The 22,890-nt window shown below is 33.9% G+C and overlaps 1 protein-coding gene across 4 annotated transcripts in view; it reads right to left on the reverse strand.

Annotated features, from left to right (window-relative positions):
- The window catches only part of kcc (solute carrier family 12 member kcc), a 334,416-nt gene that overhangs the window by 48,908 nt on the left and 262,618 nt on the right, over positions 1–22,890 (reverse strand). For all 4 annotated transcript variants that reach the window (XM_072546220.1, XM_072546219.1, XM_072546217.1 and 1 more), the window contains one exon: positions 5,493–6,010. In XM_072546220.1, the coding sequence (XP_072402321.1) occupies positions 5,493–6,010 (518 nt within the window). The remainder of the gene's footprint in view (positions 1–5,492; positions 6,011–22,890) is intronic.

Here is a 22,890-nt window from a genome sequence, read left to right on the forward strand (position 1 = left end):
AAAATTCTGACGTTATTTAAGGACACAAATATAAAGAGCTAGAAGACGATGACCAAGAGAAACATGACTTTGAGGAGACAGTTTTCATGCGATTACCTAAGTGTTTATCTTGTAAAGGGATATACTTCTTCTTTTGGTGCCTATTCTGAATATTGGCAATCATTCTAGCTATAATTAATTTATTAATTGATGCTTTAAATTGATTGGTGGTTGTGGAGAACCATTTCCTTAGGTTTTTAACCATGATATTCTTCTTCTCCCATTTCCTCGCTTTCCGAATACTTTGTCCTGAAGGATTATTTTCAGTAATCTGTATTTAGTGCCGTTTCTCATTATGTGTCCGAGATATTCTAACTTTCTCCTTCTAATCGTATACATTACTTCTCTTTCTTTCCCCATTCTTTGTAGTACAGTCTCGTTGGTTATCTTGTCTGTCAATGATATCCTTAGGATTCTTCTGTATAGCCACGCCTCGAAGGCTTTAAGTTTTTCTTCATCGCTTCAGTGAGTGTCCAGGATTTAACTCCGTAGTATAATATCGAGAAGATATAACATCGTAGCAGCCTTTTATCTCCAGATTATGGTTGTGGCTTTTAAAGAGTTTGGTCAGGTTGTTGAATGCACTCCTAGCCTTCTCTATTCTATATTTTACTTCTTGTGAGTGGTCCCATTGTTCGTTTACTATCGTTCCAAAATGGGGAAACTGTTTTACTCGGTCCAAGGTCCACATTGGAGAGGAGAAACAATGAGTATCTTGGCAGCTGAACATGACTTAATCGTGCTAAACACATTTTACAAACTACTACCTAGACGCCTGTATACGTGGAAATCACCTAGAGACAACGGAGAACACGTTATTATAAGAAACCAAATAGACTATATTGTTAACAAAAGATATCCAAATAGTTTCAACAGTGTTTAACCTACCCAGACGCTGATATTTAATCTGACCACAATCCTTTAGTGGGCGTGTATAGAACCAAGTTAACGAAAACACACGGAAAAACTGTACAAAAACATGACATGAGAAAACTGAAATGTAGCGATGTAAAAGAAATAGTCAGCAAAACAATTAATAGAAAATTCAAAGAAATCGATAATAAAACGGAAAGCACATAAGAGAAGATAGAATTCCCTAATAAAACGATAGACGACATTAAAGGCAATTTTATGAGGAACGAAGAAGGTAAGAATAAGACATGGATGACGACAGAGATTCTGCAGCTGATGGAAGAAAGAAGCAAAAACATGAACAATAACTCTATGTATAAAACATTACAACGCGATATACAGAGAAAGATCAGAGAAGCCAAACGGAAAGAACTGGAGAAAAAATGCCAAGAAATCAAAATTCTACAAAGTAAATACGACTTCAACGTGCATAAAAAGATAAGAGAAATTACAGGCAAATGTAAAAACAGAAGAGTAAGTAAACTTGTTATTGATAACGGAGAGGAGTGGACAAAGAGAGTATTGATAATACCTGGAAAAATTACATACGGAATTTATTTATTGATGAGAGGGTCTCCAATATCTACAGAAACAGTACCACCTATATTAGTGGCACAAATCAGAGCAGCCATAATATCACTAAAAGAACCAGACGGAGTACAGTCTGAATTTCTTAAAATTTTTGATGATAAATCTTTAAGAATACAATCTAAAATCTTCAATAATATCTATGAGACAGTAAACTAAAAATTATTAAACTATTAAAGTCAGATGGTCAAAATTTTACAATAATTTTAGCCAGACATCGAAAAATCTTTATTTCCAGCTTTACCCACAGCTTCCAAATAGAATACCGGACATAACTTTTGATTATATAAAAAGATATAATTCAACAGTAACATGCTTAAAATTGAATCATGGCCGTTTTCCAGCGCACCTTCATAAATTAGGGATACTAAACTTCCCGTTATTTGACTGTGACAACATGTCCATAGGTAAAATTAACCACATATTTCTGGAGTGTAAAAAAATAATACGACTATCTCTAGACTATATCATTCTCTAATAGAATACAACACTCCTCTCCCTCTCAATATTGGTTTCATGTTCATCATCATCATCATCCAGCCCCATTTTCACATCCATTGTTGGATATAGGCCTCCTCCAAACGTCTCCAGTTCTCTCTATCTCTAGCTGCTGCAATCCAGTTTGTTTCTATTCTCCTTAGGTCGTCGGTCCATCGGGTGGGTGGTCTGCCTCGACTTCGCTTGTCGGCTCTTGGTCTCCACTCCAATAATCTCTTCGTCCATCTTCCGTCTTCCATTCTAGCAACATGTCCAGCTCACCTCCACTTTTGTTTATTGATTCGCAGTATAATATCGTCTACGCTAGTTCGTCGGCGTATCTCCTCATTTCTCACGCGATCTTTCAAGGTCAGGCCCAGCATTGATCTCTCCATTCGCCTTTGTGTTACCCTCAGTTTTTCGGCAGTAGCCTTCGTTAAAGTTAGGGTCTCTGCTCCGTAGGTCAAGACTGGTAAGATGCATTGGTTAAATGCCTTCCTTTTCAGGTGAATTGGGGTATTTGTTTTAAAAATGTCTCTCATCCTTCCATATGCCGCCCATCCCAACGTGATTCGTCTATTTAGCTCGCAGGTTTGGTTGTCTCTGGTTATTCTAATTTCATGACCCAAGTATGTGTATTTATCGATTAATTCTACCTTGTTGTTATTGATCTGTATCACTTCGCTGGGAACCATATTGGTCATCATTTTGGTTTTCTCGAAATTTATCTCCAGCCCAGTTTCTTGTAGTATGTCATTCAGTTCTTGGAACATGTCTTTGATCTCTCCCAGATTATCTGACAGAAGCACGATATCGTCCACAAAACGTAGATGGTTTAATCTTTCTCCATCGATGGATATTCTTTTCTGTTGCCATGTTAGTCTTTTAAATGCATACTCAAGAACGGTAATGAACAGCTTTGGTGACATGGTATCACCTTGCCTGACTCCCCTTTTTATCTTTATTTTATTAGTTGCTGAATGTAGACTTATGGTTGTTGTGGCATTTTCATATATATTTTTAACTATATTACAATATCTGTGGTCGACCCTGCAATCTTGTAGTGCTCTTAAGATGGACGGTAGTTCCACTGTATCAAACGACTTTTTAAAGTCTACAAATATCAATGCCAAGGGACGGCTATATTCGTTAGTTTTTAGGTACTGCAGGTGATCGTTTGTGTCGTAATTAGGGCGAAAACCGGCTTGTTCCCGAGGTTGGTAAAAATCCAGCTTTGTCTCTAATCTGTTCGTTATTATTCGGGTGTATAATTTATAAAGATGGTTAAGGAGACTGATTGGTCTGTATCTTTCCAGGTCTGCTATATCTCTCTTCTTGTGTAAGAGTACAGTTATTGAATTATTCCACTTTGTTGGGATATTTTGATTCCATAGGCGTAGATTAAAGAGCTTTTGAATTTTGGCTATCAGGTACTGAGCCTCCTATCTTTATCGCTTTCGTGACGACACCGTCCTCCCCCGGAGCTTTGTTATTCTTTATCTTTTCTGGTTTCATGTTATCAAGCCATAATAAACGCGTTTTAGATGCAGTAATAAATTACGTTAAAGAAGCTAAAATCGATATTTAACCTTATAAGCACCTAATATGTACCTATATGTGTATGAATAAAAATGAATCCTGTGGCTAATAGACTATGTCTAAGGCCATCCCTTTCCTCTACACACACACACACACACATCTATGACACAGGCAATATTCTAAAAGATTTTCTAGTTTCAGAATTTATTACGTTATCAAAGAAACAGGAAGCGAAAAAGTGCGGAGAATATAGGCTATTAAGTCTAATGAGCCATACACTAAAACTTTTTCTTAAAATTATACATCGCAGAATATACAAGCTATGCGAAGAGAGAATACAAGACACACAATTTGGATTCATAAAAGGCGTAGGTACGAGAGATGCACTGTTTAGTCTACAGGTATTATTCCAAAGATGCAGAGATATGACTTGCGATATCTACACCTGCTTTGTGGACTACCAAAAAGCATTTGATATAGTTCAACACCGAAAAATGATGGATGTTCTAACAAAACCCCAAATAGATGATAAAGACCGGTGTATAATACAAAATTTATACTGGAACCAATCAGCCACAATAAGAACAAATCTTGCAGATGAACCGACGGAAGCGATCCAGATTGCGAGGCGTTAGACAAGGATGTATATTTTCACCTATATTAATCAACCTATACTCTGAGGAAATATTTAGTGAAGCCTTAGAAAATTGCGAACATGGAATCCTTTTAAATGGAGAACGCCTAAAACATCCGCTATGCACATGCCACGTAAGTGAAAGATTTGAACTACAAGTAAACATATCAAAAATTAAATTTATGATCATCAGCAAAAATAAAATTAGAGACGTCCAACGCTTATCAAGAATACACCAGTGGAACGTAACAATATGTTATATTTATTATGTTTTATTATTATTGTTATTATTTTATTAAACGATACTTGTTTCTTAAATATATAAATTGTTTGACAGATTCTAAATAAAAAGTGTAATTTGTAATTGCTATGAACACCATCTTTACTGATCATTACTTTGGTTTTAGAAGTGTTATCGGTATTGTCCAATATCAAATCTTCATAATTCATATCCGAAATTGGACAGTATAATTTTATCACCCAGTAGACCGAATGAATCTATTTGTTATTAAATACACACACGTAGTTAATTAGGTTACATACACATTTGGTCAATTATAAATAATAATTTGGACATCAGTCAAAAGTACTGACAAAGTTAAACAATTTACATAAATTAAATACACATATCACGCTAGGTACGCGAAAAATATTGACCCAAATAGAATTTATATAAAACTAATATCTCTTGACTAGAGAAGCATTCAATCAATATTCACTCAACGAACATATAGTCTTCAACGATCAACTTCATCAGTCTCTACTCAAAGTAATCCCGGGTCTACACCCATAGTGTACGTCTCAACAATAAACTCTGCTACTATTATTTGGTGTTTCCATTACAACAGAACGAACATCTTCACTGAGCCAACGAAGGGAATTTGTTCAGGTATATTACAGAAAAAGGTTTGATTATGCCAATTAATTTTGGAATTATACCTAAAGAGTATACTTTGCTGCGCAAAAAGTATCAAATGCTTTTTGAACTCAACAAATGCTGTAAAAATTGCGTCATGTGAGATTAAGATATAGTTGTATGATATAATTTAGGGTCAAAACATTGTCAATGCAGCCGCTAGTAAACTTAAAGCTATTTTGAACCTCGGAGAATAATATGCAATTCACAATAATAATTCGTATTTTTAACTACACATTCACAAGAATGTCTTATAATTTAATATTCATTTCTAGACTTGGTTCTCTCTGAATTTGAAACTTAACAAGTAAATAAAAAGTGCCTTTAATTTTTTTTTTTTGATAAACGGCAAGCTATATGCTAAGGTAATTATAAAATAATATTTACCAGTAAAATTTCAACTGCTCCCACTATGTACATGGCACCTGCAAGTGTGGTACCAGTGTAGAATAGCATACCCACAGCTCCCCCAAATTCTGGTCCTATGGATCTGGATATCATAAAGTAACTACCACCTCCAGGAACAACACCATTGGTAGCAATAGCTGACATAGAAATAGCAGTTAACATCGTAACGCAACAACAGCAAAATACTATAAGGAATCCTTGTAAGGCACCCGCTGTACCAACGACCCATGTCAAACGAATAAACAAGATAACACCAAAAATATTCTGGATACAAGGAAGATACACTCCTATTAGGGTTCCCATCCGGGCACCGCCTGCTGCAGGTCTCGCATCGGGGTCATTCGATGCGGGAGGAATCGTGTTCGAATAATTGGCGAGGGAGCTAATGAGGGTCGATATTCTAGGTCGGTCCTCCATTTCTTCAGAGTAAAGGTACAGGTTGGTCTCATACCCTGATACCTTCTCTGAAACGAAATGCTGATCATCTGTTCCATCTCCTGCAAAGAGAAAACGGAAGAATTAGTAAGTTTAAAATCGTTTGCATCAATATTGTTTGTTTTTAAAATATTTTAATGTTATTAATTTGCGCCTCAAGTATTTTTTAACAACAGAACTAAGAGAAATGGTCACATCCTTTGGCACCGATAACGTTCCAGCTTCTTTTCTGAAACACCTACCTGACGAAGCTATAGAAACATTATTAAGAATATATAATCGTATGTGGACTAAACATGGATTTCCCAAATTATGGAAAACAGCTATAACTATTCCCATCTTAAAATCTAATAAGTTTCCAAACAAAGCAGATTCTTATCGTCCTGTGTCCTAACTTGTGTAATGTTTAAGCTTTTAGAAAACAATATAAATAAACGTTTATTGTAGTTTCTGGAAAAAAATAAACAACTAATTAATGAATAATCTGGATTTCGTCCCTTAAGATCGTCTACCGATAATTTAGTAGATATTCCTCCTCCTCAGTCCTAATCCCTTTTGGGATGTGGTGACACCATCAGGCCTTTACAGTTTTTTCACGATTTCCCTCCATCCTTCCCTGTCCTGGGCTAGTTGTTCGGCTTCATGTAACCCTTGGTTAAACAATATTGATCTACCCAACGGCTTGGAGATCTTCCCCTAGGTCTCTTTCCTTCAACTCTACCCTCGACTATCAGTTTTTCCATCGTACCTGTTCTTCTAGCAGTGTGTCCAAAATACTGCAAATATCTCTGTTGTATTTGTTTAAGCAATCTATCCTTTACATTAAGTTGTTCTAATATCGATACGTTAGTACGATGATCAATCCAGGATATTCTTAACATGCGGCGGTATACCCACATTTCACAAGCGTCTAGGTTATTTTTATCCGCTTTCTTCAAAGTCCACGTTTCGGATACATATGTGGCTATGGGAAAAATGAGTGCCCTTAGTAGATATTAGAATCACATATTAATAATGCTTTCTGCAACAACCAAAAATGTATTGCAATTTATTTTGTTATGGCATTTGATCAAAGCATTTGATATTTATTGGCATCACAAGATAATTTCAACACTGGAATCATGGGGTTATCAAGGAAATATACTTGTTGTTAATAAAAATTTTCTCCTAAATAGAAATTTCAAGGTAAACGCAACGGTCTTCTATTTAATGTGAAATATCAAACATTGAGGCACTTGGTCACTCACCTAAGAGACTGAGACAAGATGAGATGATCTCAAAGCTGGCTCGCCAGGAGCCACCGTTCTGCTGAGAATATTGCTGCAGTTGCGAAAATGTCGAAGAGGAGCCCGGAACAAGCCGACGTGTCATGTAATTGGGCAGTAGCCCGTGGTCTTTACGCATTTTGGTACGAGATTTGAAGATGTTCCTTTACAAAGTGCAGACAGTGCATTACCTGTTAGCTGTTGACCGCTAAACGCTTCTAACCTTCTCAATGGGGTACAAACTCGACACCTCGAACGACGGCTCTCCACCTTTTCATTCCTTCCCATTAGTCGTCTCTTACGACAGGCAAGGAAAACTGCTCCGGCTGTATTCTTATCTCCGAGAGCCGGACGGAGAGTGGTTCTACCAGGATAGATATCAGAATAAATGGTGTATTTGGAATTCCAATATAATTTGTTGTTTTAACACGTTCGCTGCGTTTGTCGCTCATCCGCGGCATTCGGTTTCTCTCTCCAGTGCGGTTGTCTCCAATGAACGACATTTTACTTAAATTCTAATTCTTAAGTGTAAATCCAGCATCGAAGTGGTATATACGTATTTTTGTCAGCGTGTTAAGAAAGTATAAAGCGAGTTATTTTTTTATTTTGTTCGTGATTTTTTTTTTGGACACTGAGCTGAGTCTTGTAAAGAAGAAAATATGAATAGTAAAGCAAGTTCAAAAAATATTCCCTCTTTCAAACAAAATGGGCTGTTGGTTAATGTATCAGGGAACGAACCGATAGACTATTTTTTCTTAATATTTGATAAAAATATTTTGGACAGTATTGTAGATTATACTAACAATTATGCTGTGGGTATATTTTGCAATAAAGCACACGCAATAGCGTTTTGCAATACCAGACTTGCTGAAGTTTATAGTCTGCTTTTGCATACAGGAAATGTCAGGACAAATATGTTCCAAGTTTATTGGAGAAAGGATAGACTCTTTAATTTTTTATGTTTTCTGAACAGTTGAGTCGTGATGGATTTTTACTAATTTTAGGTTGTCTACAATTTGTAAAAAATCCGTTTATACCAGAAGATTGTCAATACAAAATATGGATGCTAATAGATCAGTTCAATGAAGAGATGTGTGAAATCTATTACCCAGGTAAACAACCATCACTGGATGAATCTATGATCTTATGGGGAGGTTGCTTGGTATTGTGCCAATAGATTAAAAATAAGAGAAACAAGTACGGGATCAAACTATATATGCTTACTGAACCAAATGATTTGTTATTAAAATTTCTCGTTTACACCTGACAATTGGATGACATTGGAGGTAAGGGTCATGACGAATAGTTTTGTACCAGCAAGAAAATTATTAGAACAAAATACTTACTGCACCGGCACTCTAAGATTGAACAGGAAAAACAATCTTAAACAAGTTGTGACAGAAAAATTAAAAAAGGGTGAAACATTTTGTAGATACCCTGATGGAGTGTTAATTGGAAAATGAAAAGATACGAGAGATTTTTCCTATATTTTCACGAAAATTTAAAAATGTTTCAATAAACGTAACGGACAAAAGTGAAAATGAAAAGTCAAAGCCTCTACCAATTTTTAAATATAATAAAAATGTGAGTGGGATTGACAGCTGAGACCAAATGATAGGATACTATCCACCCAAACATAAAACTATTAGATGGTACAAAAAATTAGCAATACACTTGATCCAAATTGTTTTACTAGATTCTTTTCATCTATATAACAAGTATTCTGGGAAAAATGCGCTTTTATGAATATAAACTGCAAGAAATAAAAGCATTGGTCCTAGTATTAGGAACGTCTCGAACTGCAGCTAAAAAACCACGTGAACATGTTCAAAGCAAAATAATTGCAAAAACGCAGAAGAGAGACATTACCTTAGCGGTTACTTGAATAAACAAATTATTATTTTTGGGGCACCAAAAATCCGTGTATAACCCAGGAGGTGCCATTAGACTAGCTGGCCGCGAGGCTAAACGACAACTGTGGACGGCGTGCGCTATAGAGCCATGATTGTCGAATTCTTCCTTCTTCAATTCAATTTATTGGGACTGGAGAATATGTGATTCCATTGGAATGCTGTACAGGCGTACACTGTTCGAGCCAGAACCGACATTATGAAGGAAAAATTTCCGGGTGGCTTAAACACTCGATTTGGTGATGTAACTGGTAGTGTAGCGCACTTTTTTAGTTTTTTTTTTCGTCAGGTCGAGGGTTTACGTCAGCAAGCCTCAAACTCTTAAGCCCCTAAAGTGAATATACGAGAGGAATGCCAGAACCTGTCGTCCGAAGTTATGAAGAGTTATGATAATGCCATAAAACAGGCCGATATTATTTTCTCGACTTAATGGAATAAATTCTAATGGATTAAATAAACAAATTTTACAAGCAAAACCAAAGTTTTTTATTAAAAAAAGTCACAGCAAAAGAACATCGAGTGATTACTTTCACCCCATCTTTTATTCTACCATTGTGAAGAATATAATGTGCTAGCAATGAAAGCTGGGGTAAAAAATCTAGGAAATGAACGTTCCTCGATTCGATTCGATAGCATCGTTAATTTGTCAGGTTGAATGCAATATCGATTTGAATGACAAATAACATTATAAAGCGGTTATTACGCAGAAACAGCTCCTATTTCCTTTCCGAGTTAGTTTGATGTTTTGAGTGGAAAAAAGGCAATTTAACTAATGTAATAAAAATCGATCTATTTACTTTTTCGGTATAACGTGGAATATTTAGAAAAAATGTGTATTATACGCAATTCACATTATGTGTAAACAATCACATACAGTGCACAGATTCTAAATATGCCGGTGGGAGATGGCTTCTATGCGTTGTATTATAGTTGGTGTATGATAGAAAAAGTTTTCGAAATAATGAAATAACAAATTTTATATTATCTGTTATTTGATTATTTTGAAAACTTTCTCTCATACATCGACTATAATACAGCGCATAGAAGCCATCTCCCACCGGCATATTTAGAATCTGTGCACTGTACATTGATGTACGAAAAAGGAAATATAAGTGATGGATTCGACCGTTACTTGATGAAAGTTCATTTTATGTAAGAATAAAATCCTAAAAAGTTTTGTTTTCTAAACTTTCACCAAATTTATTACAATTAATTATTCCTAGAGTTGTTTCGGCAGAGTGCCTTTTTCAAGTCATATATTTTTACTATGTGTTTCTTCTTATTGTGATTATTAAAGATTTCTGTGGATGAGCGGTCAAACCATCCCTTCAGGTCTTTTAGCCACAAGTTCTGGCATCTTCCAACTGATATTTTGCCCTGAACTTTACCTTCCAATAAGATTTGGAGTAATTCATATCTTTCACCTTTCAACACATGACCCAAGTAATGTATTTTTTTCTCTTTAATTATGCTGAGTAGTTCTTTTTGTTTACTTATGCCCCAAAGTACCTCACTATTGGTAACTTTTTGTATCCATGGAATTCTCAGCGTCCGTCTGTATATATATATATATATATATATATATATATTTCAAAGGCATCTATTAGTTTTTCTGTTTCAGAATATGGAGGATTTGAAATTGGTCACTAAAATAATGTTCCTACCTACTGTTAGATACATTTAAATACATCCCTAAAATGTAACAAGGCAGATATTACCAATTGAAACGTTATTAACTCTTTAATGCTGATTAAATTTTTAATGAATTTTGTTTTGTGAAATTTACCTATTACTTTTTATTGAACGAAAGAGGTATCATAGCTGTAATAAATTGGTGTTTGGTATCGGTAATTTGAGAAAAATTTACAATTTTTTTTCAATTAGAAAGATATAATTGAGTATTAAAACTAAAGAATCATTTTTTTTTTCGTAAAATTGAATTTTTATATTTCGACCACTTTTGTGGGGGGGGGGGGGGGTTCCGCTGATTGTTACCAAATTTTACTATATCATTGTACCTTAAAAAAGTAGCCCAGCTATTTTTTTAACCTCTGGGTATCCCTGGGCCTCAGATATACCCCTCGAAAGGGTCAAAAATAGAATTTTTTACCCTATATTTGAAGAGCCATATCTCTGAACCCAGTAAACTGATTTTAGCTTACAAGGTTTATTTTTTTTATAATGTCACCTCTTTGTTGAAATAATTTATAAAACTGCGAAAGTTAATTTTTATTTTATAGGTCAAGAAGAATGAATAGAAAATTTACAATATTTTAGGATTTTCAATTAATTGTTAAAATTTAACCAGACGAGGAAAAAATTGTAGAAATACAAAAATAAAAGTATTTTTAAATACCTTTCAAACGAGCATTGGAAAATTACAATTAATTTAGTATACTCGAAGATACAGCTGTTTAAAAATAGCCAGTTTTGCGAAAATCGTATTTTGTTGTCATTTTTAAACTGATCAGTACTTTTTCCTGACAATCTGAAATTGCATCAAAATTCAGACGAAGGCTACTTAACGAATTTCCTTGTCCGAGCTTGAGCCCTTTTTACCCTATATTTGAAGAGCTATAACTCTGAGCCTAATGGAGCGATTTTAACACCCAATGTCTCATTTTTTTGCTATAATGTCAGGAAGAACGAATAGAAAACTTAACAAAATGATTTACTTTATGATTTTTAATTAATTGTCAAAATTTAACAAAACCAAGAAAAAAACTTGTAGAAACCTATAAATTAAAGGATTTTTAAATATTTTTCAAACGAGCATTGGTAAATTAAAATCCATCTAGTAGATTTGAAGATACAGCTGTTTAAAAATAGTAATTTTTTGAAAATCTCATTTGAACTCATTTGTAAACTGATAGCACTTTTTCCTGACCATTTCAAATTGCATAAAAATTTAGAGGAAGGTAGTTCTATATATAATTAAAGGTAAAATACAATTAAAGTCAAAAAACTGCAATATCTGGGATATGTCATGAGGGGCGAGCGTTACAACTTGTTGCAATTAATAATGCAAGGAAGAATACAGGGTAGGACTCGCGGAAGAAGACGCATCTCCTGGTTAAATAATTTGAGAGCTTGGTTTAACTGCACTTCTGCTGACCTCTTTAGAGTAGCGGTATCGAAAGTGCGAATTGCCATGATGGTTGCCAACCTTCTTAGAGGAGATGGCACGTGAAGAAGAAGAAGTTCTATATATATACAACAATATCTACTTATTAAATTTCTTGGAGCGGACCTTTAACTATTTTTTTTTGACCGCCTAAAAATTGAGCTTTTTGCTTCATAAGTAAGCCAACACATGTGGTCGTTAATGATTGATTTTTCTGCATGTTCTCTCATCTGTTTGATTATTCTGCAATATTAAAACCTAAATTTTAAGCATTTGTGGAAGCATTTAGGTGGTGATATACAAAAACTACAAAGTTATATACCGGATGTAGAAAATATCCAGGATTATTGTAATGAATTGTTCAAATGGCCCACATCGAAGAATAATATACCTGGAGAAGATGCATGATCACACTTTTTGTATTTTTTTTTGAATTGTAATAATGCTTTTTTCTACTTTTTATTATAAATTACAGTACAATGTGTATTTTGTTTCATTTTGATTCCTTATAAAGTTTAGTTTCATGAGTGAAAAAGTCAAGAAACAGTGTATAAATGGAATTAAGTTAGCTTTTAACATGTAGAAATTTTCACAATTTTTTCTTGTTTTTCGAAAGTTTTAGTTTTGTGACTTATGGGGTTGCTCAAATAAGTGATTCATATCTTCTTCTTCAGCCTGTATTCGTTCACTGCTGACCATAGGCCTCTTCCATTGATTTCTACTCTTGGCAATTCTCATCAACTGCTTGCCCGGGACTTGTTTGATATCATCTACCCACCTCTTCTGTGGTCTGCCTACTCCTCGCCTGTTCTCTCTTGGTCTTCAGTTTGTTGATCTCTGTGTCCATTTTTCGAGATTATCTCGGGCAACACGTCCGACCCATTGCCACTTGAGCATTGCTATACGTTGTGCGACATCAGTAATCTTTGTTCTTTCACGAATGTCGATATTTCGAATCCTGTCTCTCAAACTAATCCCCAGCATGGCGATTCATATACTATTTAAAAAAATAAAGGAATAAGTTTACGTTAATTTAACTAGTATGGGACCCCTCTTAAAGGTTAAATACTTATTTTATGGCAACATTCAAAATAATTATTAGAAAATAATTTTTACAATATTAATATGAAAATGCATGCGCTTTCCCAGATGCTATAAAAATGTAACAACCCCACATCAACTCGCACTGGCAGGGCAATACACGCCAAACAATGTTGCTTGTTGTAGTTGCAACTACAGAATATTATCTAAGAATATCTGTGATAACTTTTATAATCAATAAATTCATGGATAATTGGAGAAATGTATGAATTCTACAAAATTGTTGATAAATACTGTTGTGTATACACACAACCAAACATATATGGAATCACCCAGTATTTCTTACTAATAATAAGAAATGTATGACAACTTTTTTTGCAGATATGAGATAAAGGTTTTTGTTGGAAATACGATTCATAATTGATAAAATTTGATCAAGTACACATTGAAAAATTGTATTATTTGTGTCAAGTTGTAAAACCGAGACGTCAGAGTAAAGTTAAGTTTGTGTTCAAAAAAGGTAATATGCCCTACACAGGTTTGTCAGATGTTCAGAGGGGAAGAATTGTTGCTCTTGTTGAGCAGGGAATGTCACAAAGGCAATGCAAGATTTTTAGAATTGGGTATACTCCAGAACAGGCCTAGAGAAAGTCGTCGTAGAGTAACTAGTGATCGACAAGACCGATTTTTAGGTCAAATAGCTAGAAGAAATCCAACCTCTTCTCATCTGGAGCTCCAAAGGCAACTTTTGCAGACTACAGGTATTGACATTTCAGTTGAAAGAGTATGAAAGAGACTTCGTTTCCAAAATTTATTTAGCAGGAGGCAGTTGAGGGTTCCCGAGTTATCCAGACAGAACAAAATTGATCGGCTGAATTGGTGTCTGGAACACCAGAACTGGACAAATGAAGATTGGCAAAATGTCCTTTTTTCAGATGAAACCAGAATTGGCCTGAGATCAGATGACCGTCGAATTCGGGTTTTAAGAGGTCGAGGCAGACAAGTTAGACTGCAAACTGCCAGATCCGTTTCAAAATATAAAGGAGGAACTGTAATGTTTTGGGGAGGTATTATGATGGGAGAAAAAATACCTTTGCGTTCCTTACGGCAAAGTTTAACGGGTCGCTGGTATGTCGATTTGGTACTAGAACTCATAGTTAGGCTGTGGCGAGGTGCAGTGGGAAATATTTTCATTTTCATGCACGATAATGCCCCTCCACATACCAGCAGAGTTGCCACATACTTTCTGGAAACTGAAGATGTCACTGTTCTGAGCTGGCCTGTCTGCTCACCTGATATGATATTAATCCCATTGAGCATGTGTGGAACCTCATTAAAAGAAGGATTAGAGCTCGAAGGGATAATCCAGGTAATGCGGATCAGCTCATTCAAGCCGCTCTAGAAGAATGGGCAAACTTACCTCAAGAACAAGTCGACGATTTGATTATAAGCATTCCCCGTCGGATTGAAGCTTGCATTAGAGCTAGAGGTGGCAACACTGACTATTAAAATGAACAACAAGACTATCTTTCTTTAGTCAACCATTGCAATGTTTTCATTTGTTCGTGTTTTTGTTAATTTCAAGCATTTGTAACATTTATGATTGTTTTTTTTGATAGTAATTAAACTGGTTTAGTATAAAATGTAGTTCATTTTGCTTAAAAAAAAATTTAGTAATACTTTACAAAATCGGAAATACTGGGTGATTCCATATAAGTTTGGTTGTGTGTATAGTTGTAATGCTGTATTGCTTTATTTTACAAATTAAGAATGGATACAAAAATTAATGATTGTAACAAAAGTAACAGGTCAGTTCATTGACATACATCAAAGTTAAAGTCAAAGTTTCATTTTTTGGAAATATGTATAATATATAACAAATATCTTACTTTTCTTTTTTCCCCTGATCTATAAGTCAATAAAATCAATCCAATTATACTTCAAATAATCATCTGCAATCTAAAGTACTTAAATAGAAGTAAGTGTGAGGACTGTTAAAGGCTAAATTTAGGTTAAAATGTATTTTATTGGCTTCCTAGTAGTAAAAGAGTGAGGAAATTATGTGCGGTTATATTGTTTTGAAAATACACTGCTCAACAATCGAAGTGGATATTAGAAAATTATGTTACGTATGTCAGAGAGTCAAATGTGTTTATAGAGCATGTTCGGCAGTCGTAAGAAGGCAAAAAACACTTTTCAACAAAATAAATAAATAATATTAAAATCATTACAAATTCAAGAAAAGTCATAATAACAAAACTTTTTTATTGCCATGTTCATAAACAATTTAAAACATTTTAGGGCAGCCTCTCATTCTTCTTAACGTAGCTACTCTGTTTGGGTATGGAATTATTAAATTATCTATAAATTTTTGGGGGTATTGTTTCCTAACTTGTTGCAATTCATTACCTAATTGTTGTAAAGTTTAAGGTGGCTGTAGGAGTCGGTTTAAATGTCTGGATATTTACGCTCAAACATGTTCGCTGCAATTCATGTTCGTAGAACACGGTGGCCACTCCATTCTTGTAATTCCATGATAATCTATTCACTCGTTACAAATCTGCAACCTATAGAACCAGCAAATGGCACTATTATTGGCTTTATGGGCCCGTCACGATATCTTGCAGCCCTTATCGATTCATTCATTAAAATTACTAAGTCAGTGCGTCCATTATAACTTATGCCCCCCAGACACAAATTGATCCGCATCCACAGAGAGTGGTTTAACCCATTACATGTTCATTATACCGTTGTTTTTTTCTATCCAGACTAATACTATACCGTCAGACATATATAACCGGAATATTTATTTGTCAGAAAAGAGACGATGTCTCCAATCTTGGAAGCTATATTGACTATGTTCCATCGTCCAACTATATCTGGGAGCACGTTACTCCGCCGTCAATCGTGGGTGTGTAGCGCGTCATCTGGCTCTCAAATGACAAGCATGCAACCGTCTTCTGATAGTTTGACAAACTAGTCAAACTAATCTGATAGTTTGACAAACTAGTCGAACTAGTTTGAATAGTTTGTCTAGATCTTGGGCATAAGTTGTGGGTCCCTCCAGTCCTGAACCATATGTATATGTTCCAGATCCCATCTCTAAATAGCGGGTCCATGCCCGGCTTATAATACTCTGAGACACATTTAGTAGCATAGCGATTTCCACTGAAGACAAACCTTCCTATCTCCAATGCACCCACTGTTCAAGTTGCACAGTCTTTATTGGTCTTAAAGGCATTATACCAAAATAAATTTTATTTTAACTAAACTAAGTTATGTATATTAGAACAACAGTAAGAAAGTCGCCAAAACTGATACTATATTACATTTTAAACCAGATTTTTATTTACTGAAAAGTAAAAAAGCTAAGAAAGAAAAACTAGAATATAAAATGTATCTATAAATTTTTGTTTAGGGCCGTATGTATTACAATTATATTAAATCGAAATATCTTTGAAGAAAAAATTACGAAGAACAAAATATCCACTTCAATTGTTAAGCAGTGTAATTTATCTTTCCTTTAGATATCAAGTTTCGTCGAAATATTAACTATGAAATTATGTCTCCACACTTTGTATCCACATCCAAAGTTAAAGGGTAAAAAGAGTGTTTTTTATGTGAGTTAGTGAGAGCCCCATGCCTTAAATCTGGTAATAAACTAATCTTAATTATATATTACAAAAAAACGCCACAATGAGATAGCATATTAAACGTATCCCAATTTTTTACCATTTTCTAATAAATTCCACACCAAGCCATGTCAACGTCCATAATTAATATATCCAATTTAAATTATAGGGTCTGATGGTTAGTCACAACACCTATAAATCAGTATAAATAAATAAATTAAATAATTAAATACATTGTAAATAAAAATAAAAGTCAAATAGCACAGGACAGGAGAGCATGACGAAAACTATGAAAGAAGCCTATATTCAGGAATGGACAGTAAGTGAGCAAAGAAGAAAGAAGAAGAAGAATTCTTCGTAAGACAATGAGATAATTCGTTTAATTAAAAATTGTATTTTCACTGTAGCTCTCGAACTGAAATTCTAGACATCAAATTTACATTCCATTACAGTATTAGAAGTAAATTTACATTTTTTTTACAGTTTACAGTTTTACAAAAGAACCATTTTAATCAAAGTTCATATTTAATTGTTTCAAAAATATTTTTAATTAGTCCAAGGAAATAAGTTTTTATGTAGAGATTCTTACCCAGCCAGGTTGCAAATGTTATTAACAAATAAGGGTCAAAAATGGCAGTTTTTGAATTTTGGTTTGATTATTTGTTGCTTCGTAAATTGCAAACTAAGGCTAAAATTTCAAAAATTAAAAATTTGTTATAACTTTTGAAAAATTGAACTTAGGACTTTGATATTGCATGTCAAGTAGTCTTTATAAGTCACAAAAAATTTCAAGACGATATGTCAATTAGTTTAAATTTTATTCATTTTGTTTATCCTACACAGCTTTTTTTTAAATGTTTTTGCTCAGAAAATAATAATGATACAGCGATTCTGCGGGAACCACATAAAAGAAGAAGACTTATATTTTCAACATATCTAAAAAATCAATAAAAGCCCTTTTTACCATTGCAAAAACATGTTACTAAAGCAGTCATTTTTGGCTTATAAATAATTTCAATAACTTTGTTAATATTGACTGTAGACTAAAATTATTTTAATATTTGAAAAGCTGGTATTTTTACACAAATAAAAATTTAAAAAAGAATGATCAAAACCCAAGTTCCGGAGATATTAAAAGAAGCATGTGTTTGAAGAATCAATTTCATTTTTTTAGTGCACGGAATTTATAATTTCCCCACCTCTGGCCCGAGCCAATTTCGTTATGACTTCATTTTTAAAGCTTTACTGACCACTTTGTTGAAGTTTAAAGTTTACTAAAACTTTTACACATAAGCTATAAACTGTTAACTTCAAAATGACGCTAGTTAGGTTGCTCAATTGTTATAAACAAAGTAACTGTAAATTAAATAAGAAAGTGACTTTTACCCTAATTAATCCAGGTGAAATTCTTTTTTAAAATTCGTGTAAAAATACCAGCTTTTTAAACTCCATATAAAAGTGTGGAATGTATGTAGGTAGCACGAGTGATCTATCGCATAAGAGGCTTCGAATTTTCAAAAAGTTTGCGTTGGCTATTTTAATTTGGGCTCGGAACCAGCTGCTCAGGTAATTAAACTTAAAAACTTTGGATATTTCTGTACCGTATACATTAATGTTCACTAGTTTGTTGGGATTCCGATTTACTACTAATATTATCTTCGTTTTTGCGGTGATAATTTTTTAGGCCCAATAGATCTCCTTCAAATGATATATTACGAGAAGGCGCTGTAGGCCTTCTGGATTCTCTACAATTATAACTATGTGATCGGCATATCTTAAGTTATTTGATAATTTACCATTCACTTTTATGCCATCTTCTGAGGCTTCAAGTGCATTTTGGAATACAATCTCAGTGTAAATGTTAAATAGCATAGGGCATACTTAATACATGTAAAACAAAACATAAGAGGCATACCATAATTACAAGACAATTAAAAAATAAACACATGCACTTGTAAGAAAATTAAAAAAGATCACTGGGAACGCTTTTCTAAAGAAATGGAACATGATTTTTACGGTCTGCAAAAGGAAATATGCCGTTTCATAAGAGGTCACAGAACAGAGGTAAAGGGAACTAATACAACCAAAGCACATAGAAAAAGATATGTGGATTGACTACATAAAGAGCTCTATGCAGAGGAAGAACAAATGACTAGAAATGGTTAGAAATTACCACAAATGAAGAACTTAATATAAATGTACAGGAAGTTCGTAAAATACTTGAAAGCTAAAGAACAGAAAAGCGGCAGGTAAGACAGGGTACCAAACGAATTATTGAAATATTGTGGAGCAGCAATGACAAAACAATTAATAACATTAATGAATGAAATTATAAAACACAATAAAATACCGGAAGAATGGAGAAAGAGCGAACTAATTCTACTATTCAAAAAAGGAGATAAAAACAACCAGAAAACTACAGAGGTATAAACTTGTTAAATACTATCCTAAAACTTACAACTAAAATTTTACAAGTACTAATAAATCAGAGTCCGAATAGCTACAATGATTGCCGAACTCCGCCGCGGAGATGGCACCTTGAAGAAGAAGAATAAATCAGAGGATAAGATTAGCAGATGAACAACAGGGTTTTCGTAGTGGAAGATCATGTACAGATGCAATATTCGTTATAAAGCAAATTACTGAGAAATCTCTAAAGTATAATTGACCAGCATTTCTGTGTCTGATTGACCTAAATAAAGCGTTTGGCAGAGTAAGACTCAAAGATGTAATCCATCTTCTGTATAATAAAGAAGTTCCCCTAAATATTATAAAAACTGTCGAAAACATCTACCAAAACAACAAAATGGAAGTCAGAATAGATGGATAACTTACAGAACCTGTATCTATAGAAATAGGCAGCGGAATAAGACAAGGGGACTTTAATCATGGATGAAATAATCAGAAGCTTTAACAAAGGAAGAGGACACAGAATGGGAAACAAAGAAATAGAAATACTCTGTTAGGCAGACGACGCAATATTGATAGCCCAAGATAAAAATAGTCTGCAAAGACTGGTCCACAGATTTAACATAAGAGCAAAAGAATTTAATATGGCAATCTCATCTCAGAAAACTAACACAATAGTAATCAGCAAATAATTAACCAGATGGTAAAATAGAAATTGATGGCATCAGTATTGAACAAGTAATGGAAATAAAATACCTGGGAAAAGCCAGTGAGAAGGACCAATGATGAAATATGCCTCAGAAACAAGGACCCGACACAGCCCGGAAAGCAGCAGAGATGAGAGTACTGAGTAGAATTACAGAAAATACGCTGAAGAGATCGAAAGAGAAGTGAAGAGCATTAGAGAAAATGTAACGTACAGTGTATAAATGAATGGACACAAAATAGAAAAAAAGAATGGAATAACCACATAAATAGAATTGAGGGAGACCCTGGTTCGTCAAAATAGCAAGAGATAAGTCACCAATCGGCAAAAGAAGTACCGGACGACCGCGCAAAACATGGAGTGACAACCTCCATAGAGGTACTAATTCGTCAATGAACAATGCAGAATTGCTTATAAAGAGGGAGAAGAAGAAGAAGAACCTTTGTTAGTGTGTTTTCAAACTGTACTATTGCTGCTGGTGTTCATATAGATACTGAATGATTTTTAGGTCTTAGGAGTCTAATCCTTTTTCTTTTTAGAATATTTAATAACTCACTATGTTTGACACAGTCAAATGCTTTAGTGTAGTGTATGAAAAATCGATAAACTTCTTTCCACTAATCTAGGTACTTTTGTAGCAGGACTGACAGTGCAACAAAGCACCTCTGGTATTTGCAGTTGGTGTTTTAATAATGTAGATAAATATAGATTTTAGTCAATCCTCAGGTATATATTCACTGTTGTAAATTGTTTTACATACTTTGAAACAGATTTTTAGAATTTCTTCGTTTAGCAGTATGAAGATTTCTGGAAAAAATGTCGTCCGGTCCAGCCGCTTTACTGTTTTTTATCCCCCTCAGAACATTCTCTATTTCTGACATCATTATACTTGGCACCATGTCTGTCTGATGTTGGTTACGAATAGGGAGACTTCTGTCATCAAAAATATCAGCAATACACAATGTAGTATATCCATAGTTCGCCTATTTCTTGTATATTTAGAACTGTCTTAATACTATGATTTATTAACTTTGTATTTTTACTTTAAGTCTAATATATCTTAAGTAATCGATACCTTATGTTGTTTCTTAATATTTGTAGCTGTTACAAAGTTATAAAAAGTTTCAAATATATCGTAATATGAAATCCTGACTTGGTCAAACTTTTTAAAGCTTTCTAATTTTTTGTATTAAATGACTTTACCCAACTCAACTCTGAAAGTTTCCTGGGTATAGATATTGATTTTAAACTTTAAAACTAATCGAAAAAATTTAAGTTAATAACTACATTTAATTATTTCCACTCAACTCTAAAAAGTTCTAAAATTCTCGTCTGCCACAATTTGCCACTTTTGCCATAAAAAAATAAGCCTTTTATAAATGAAAGAACAGCATTTCAGTCATTAAAGATGACACGATATAAATACTTGTTGCCGATAAAGCTGTGTTATCAATTAGAGAAAAACACCGGGATGCTGAGGCGAAATTATAGATTTCATTTAATGAAATGAATGATTGAATAAAAAAAGGCAAATAAAACTAAACTGTATAAAATCGATTTGAATAAATTGTATCTCTTTAATTAATCTACTGGAAACTTAGACATTTTCAAAAATAATTGAATAAATTTTCAAACGATAGTAGATATTTCCATTTCGTTTTATTACCACAATATTTACTTTACGTTATTTGATGGATTATCAGACAATAAAACACTGAAAACTTTTGTTTTTACCACAAAATTTATTATAATTTATTATCACTACAGCGGTTTCGGCAGAGTGCCATTCTCAAGTGAACTATTTTTCTATTTTTGGTATGCTTCACACTTTATAGTCTGAAGAAGTCAACGATTTAGGAATTGTTTATCTCAAGTTGGTCATTCAGAATTATATCTGTATTTTTTAATGTGTTAATTTCCATAGATTCTATTAAAGATAGCTTAAGGCCTCTATTTTGACTGTGAAGAATTTGAAATAGGTCATTAAAAGAATGATTATGGTCTAGAAGGTAAAGTGCGTACGTAGAATCTGTTTTTTTATTATCGAAAGCCCTTTCGTGTTCTGCTATACGTTTGTCAAAAGTTCCACCAGTTTGACCGATGTAAGTTTTTGAGTTGTCGCCACAGTTGTTTGTATATACCAGTGGGTAAGTGCTTGTCTTTTATTAGATATATTACATATAATAAAAATAACAAGAGTCAAAAAAATCCGATCCATAGATATAAATCGAAGCACAAAATTCACTGTATCCTTTTAAAAACGCTCTAAATTAATAAGTCGCATTCGAATGGGTTTTTGTTCCATTGTGAGGGAATGAAACCGCATTCTGCAACCCAATACTTCTGTCAAAATATTGCTTACACTGCCCATTGAGATGCCCAGGGCATCTACTAAATCTCTTTTAGTCACTCGACGATTTTCCAATACAATATCCTGTATTTTTTGTACGATTTCTGATGTTGTTGCTGTTTTTGGGCGTCCTTGACGTGGATCGTCTTTACTATATTACGAATATATACGGATAAGTTAATTTCACTTGAACAACCAACTCTGTTGTATACAGAGGTACCTATATTATAGGAATGACATTAGACAGAATATTTATCTTTTAAAAAATATCTAATAAAAACTGCCAAAAAGTTGATTATAAGGAACAAAATTATTGAAAAGCTTTTCTGATACCGCCTGGAAAGCACCAGCTTTCACTCTACACTCTACTGCTTTAGATCTTGTGTTCTCGGCAGCTTAATATTCTTTTCAAGTCTAGCTAACAGTCCATATGTAAAAGGGCTGAAAATAAGCTACACAGTAGTTTATGGTCGAGTTAATATACAGAACAGAAATCTATCAATCT

Source organism: Diabrotica undecimpunctata, chromosome 10, assembly GCF_040954645.1.
Source record: "Diabrotica undecimpunctata isolate CICGRU chromosome 10, icDiaUnde3, whole genome shotgun sequence".
Lineage (NCBI taxonomy): Eukaryota > Metazoa > Arthropoda > Insecta > Coleoptera > Chrysomelidae > Diabrotica > Diabrotica undecimpunctata.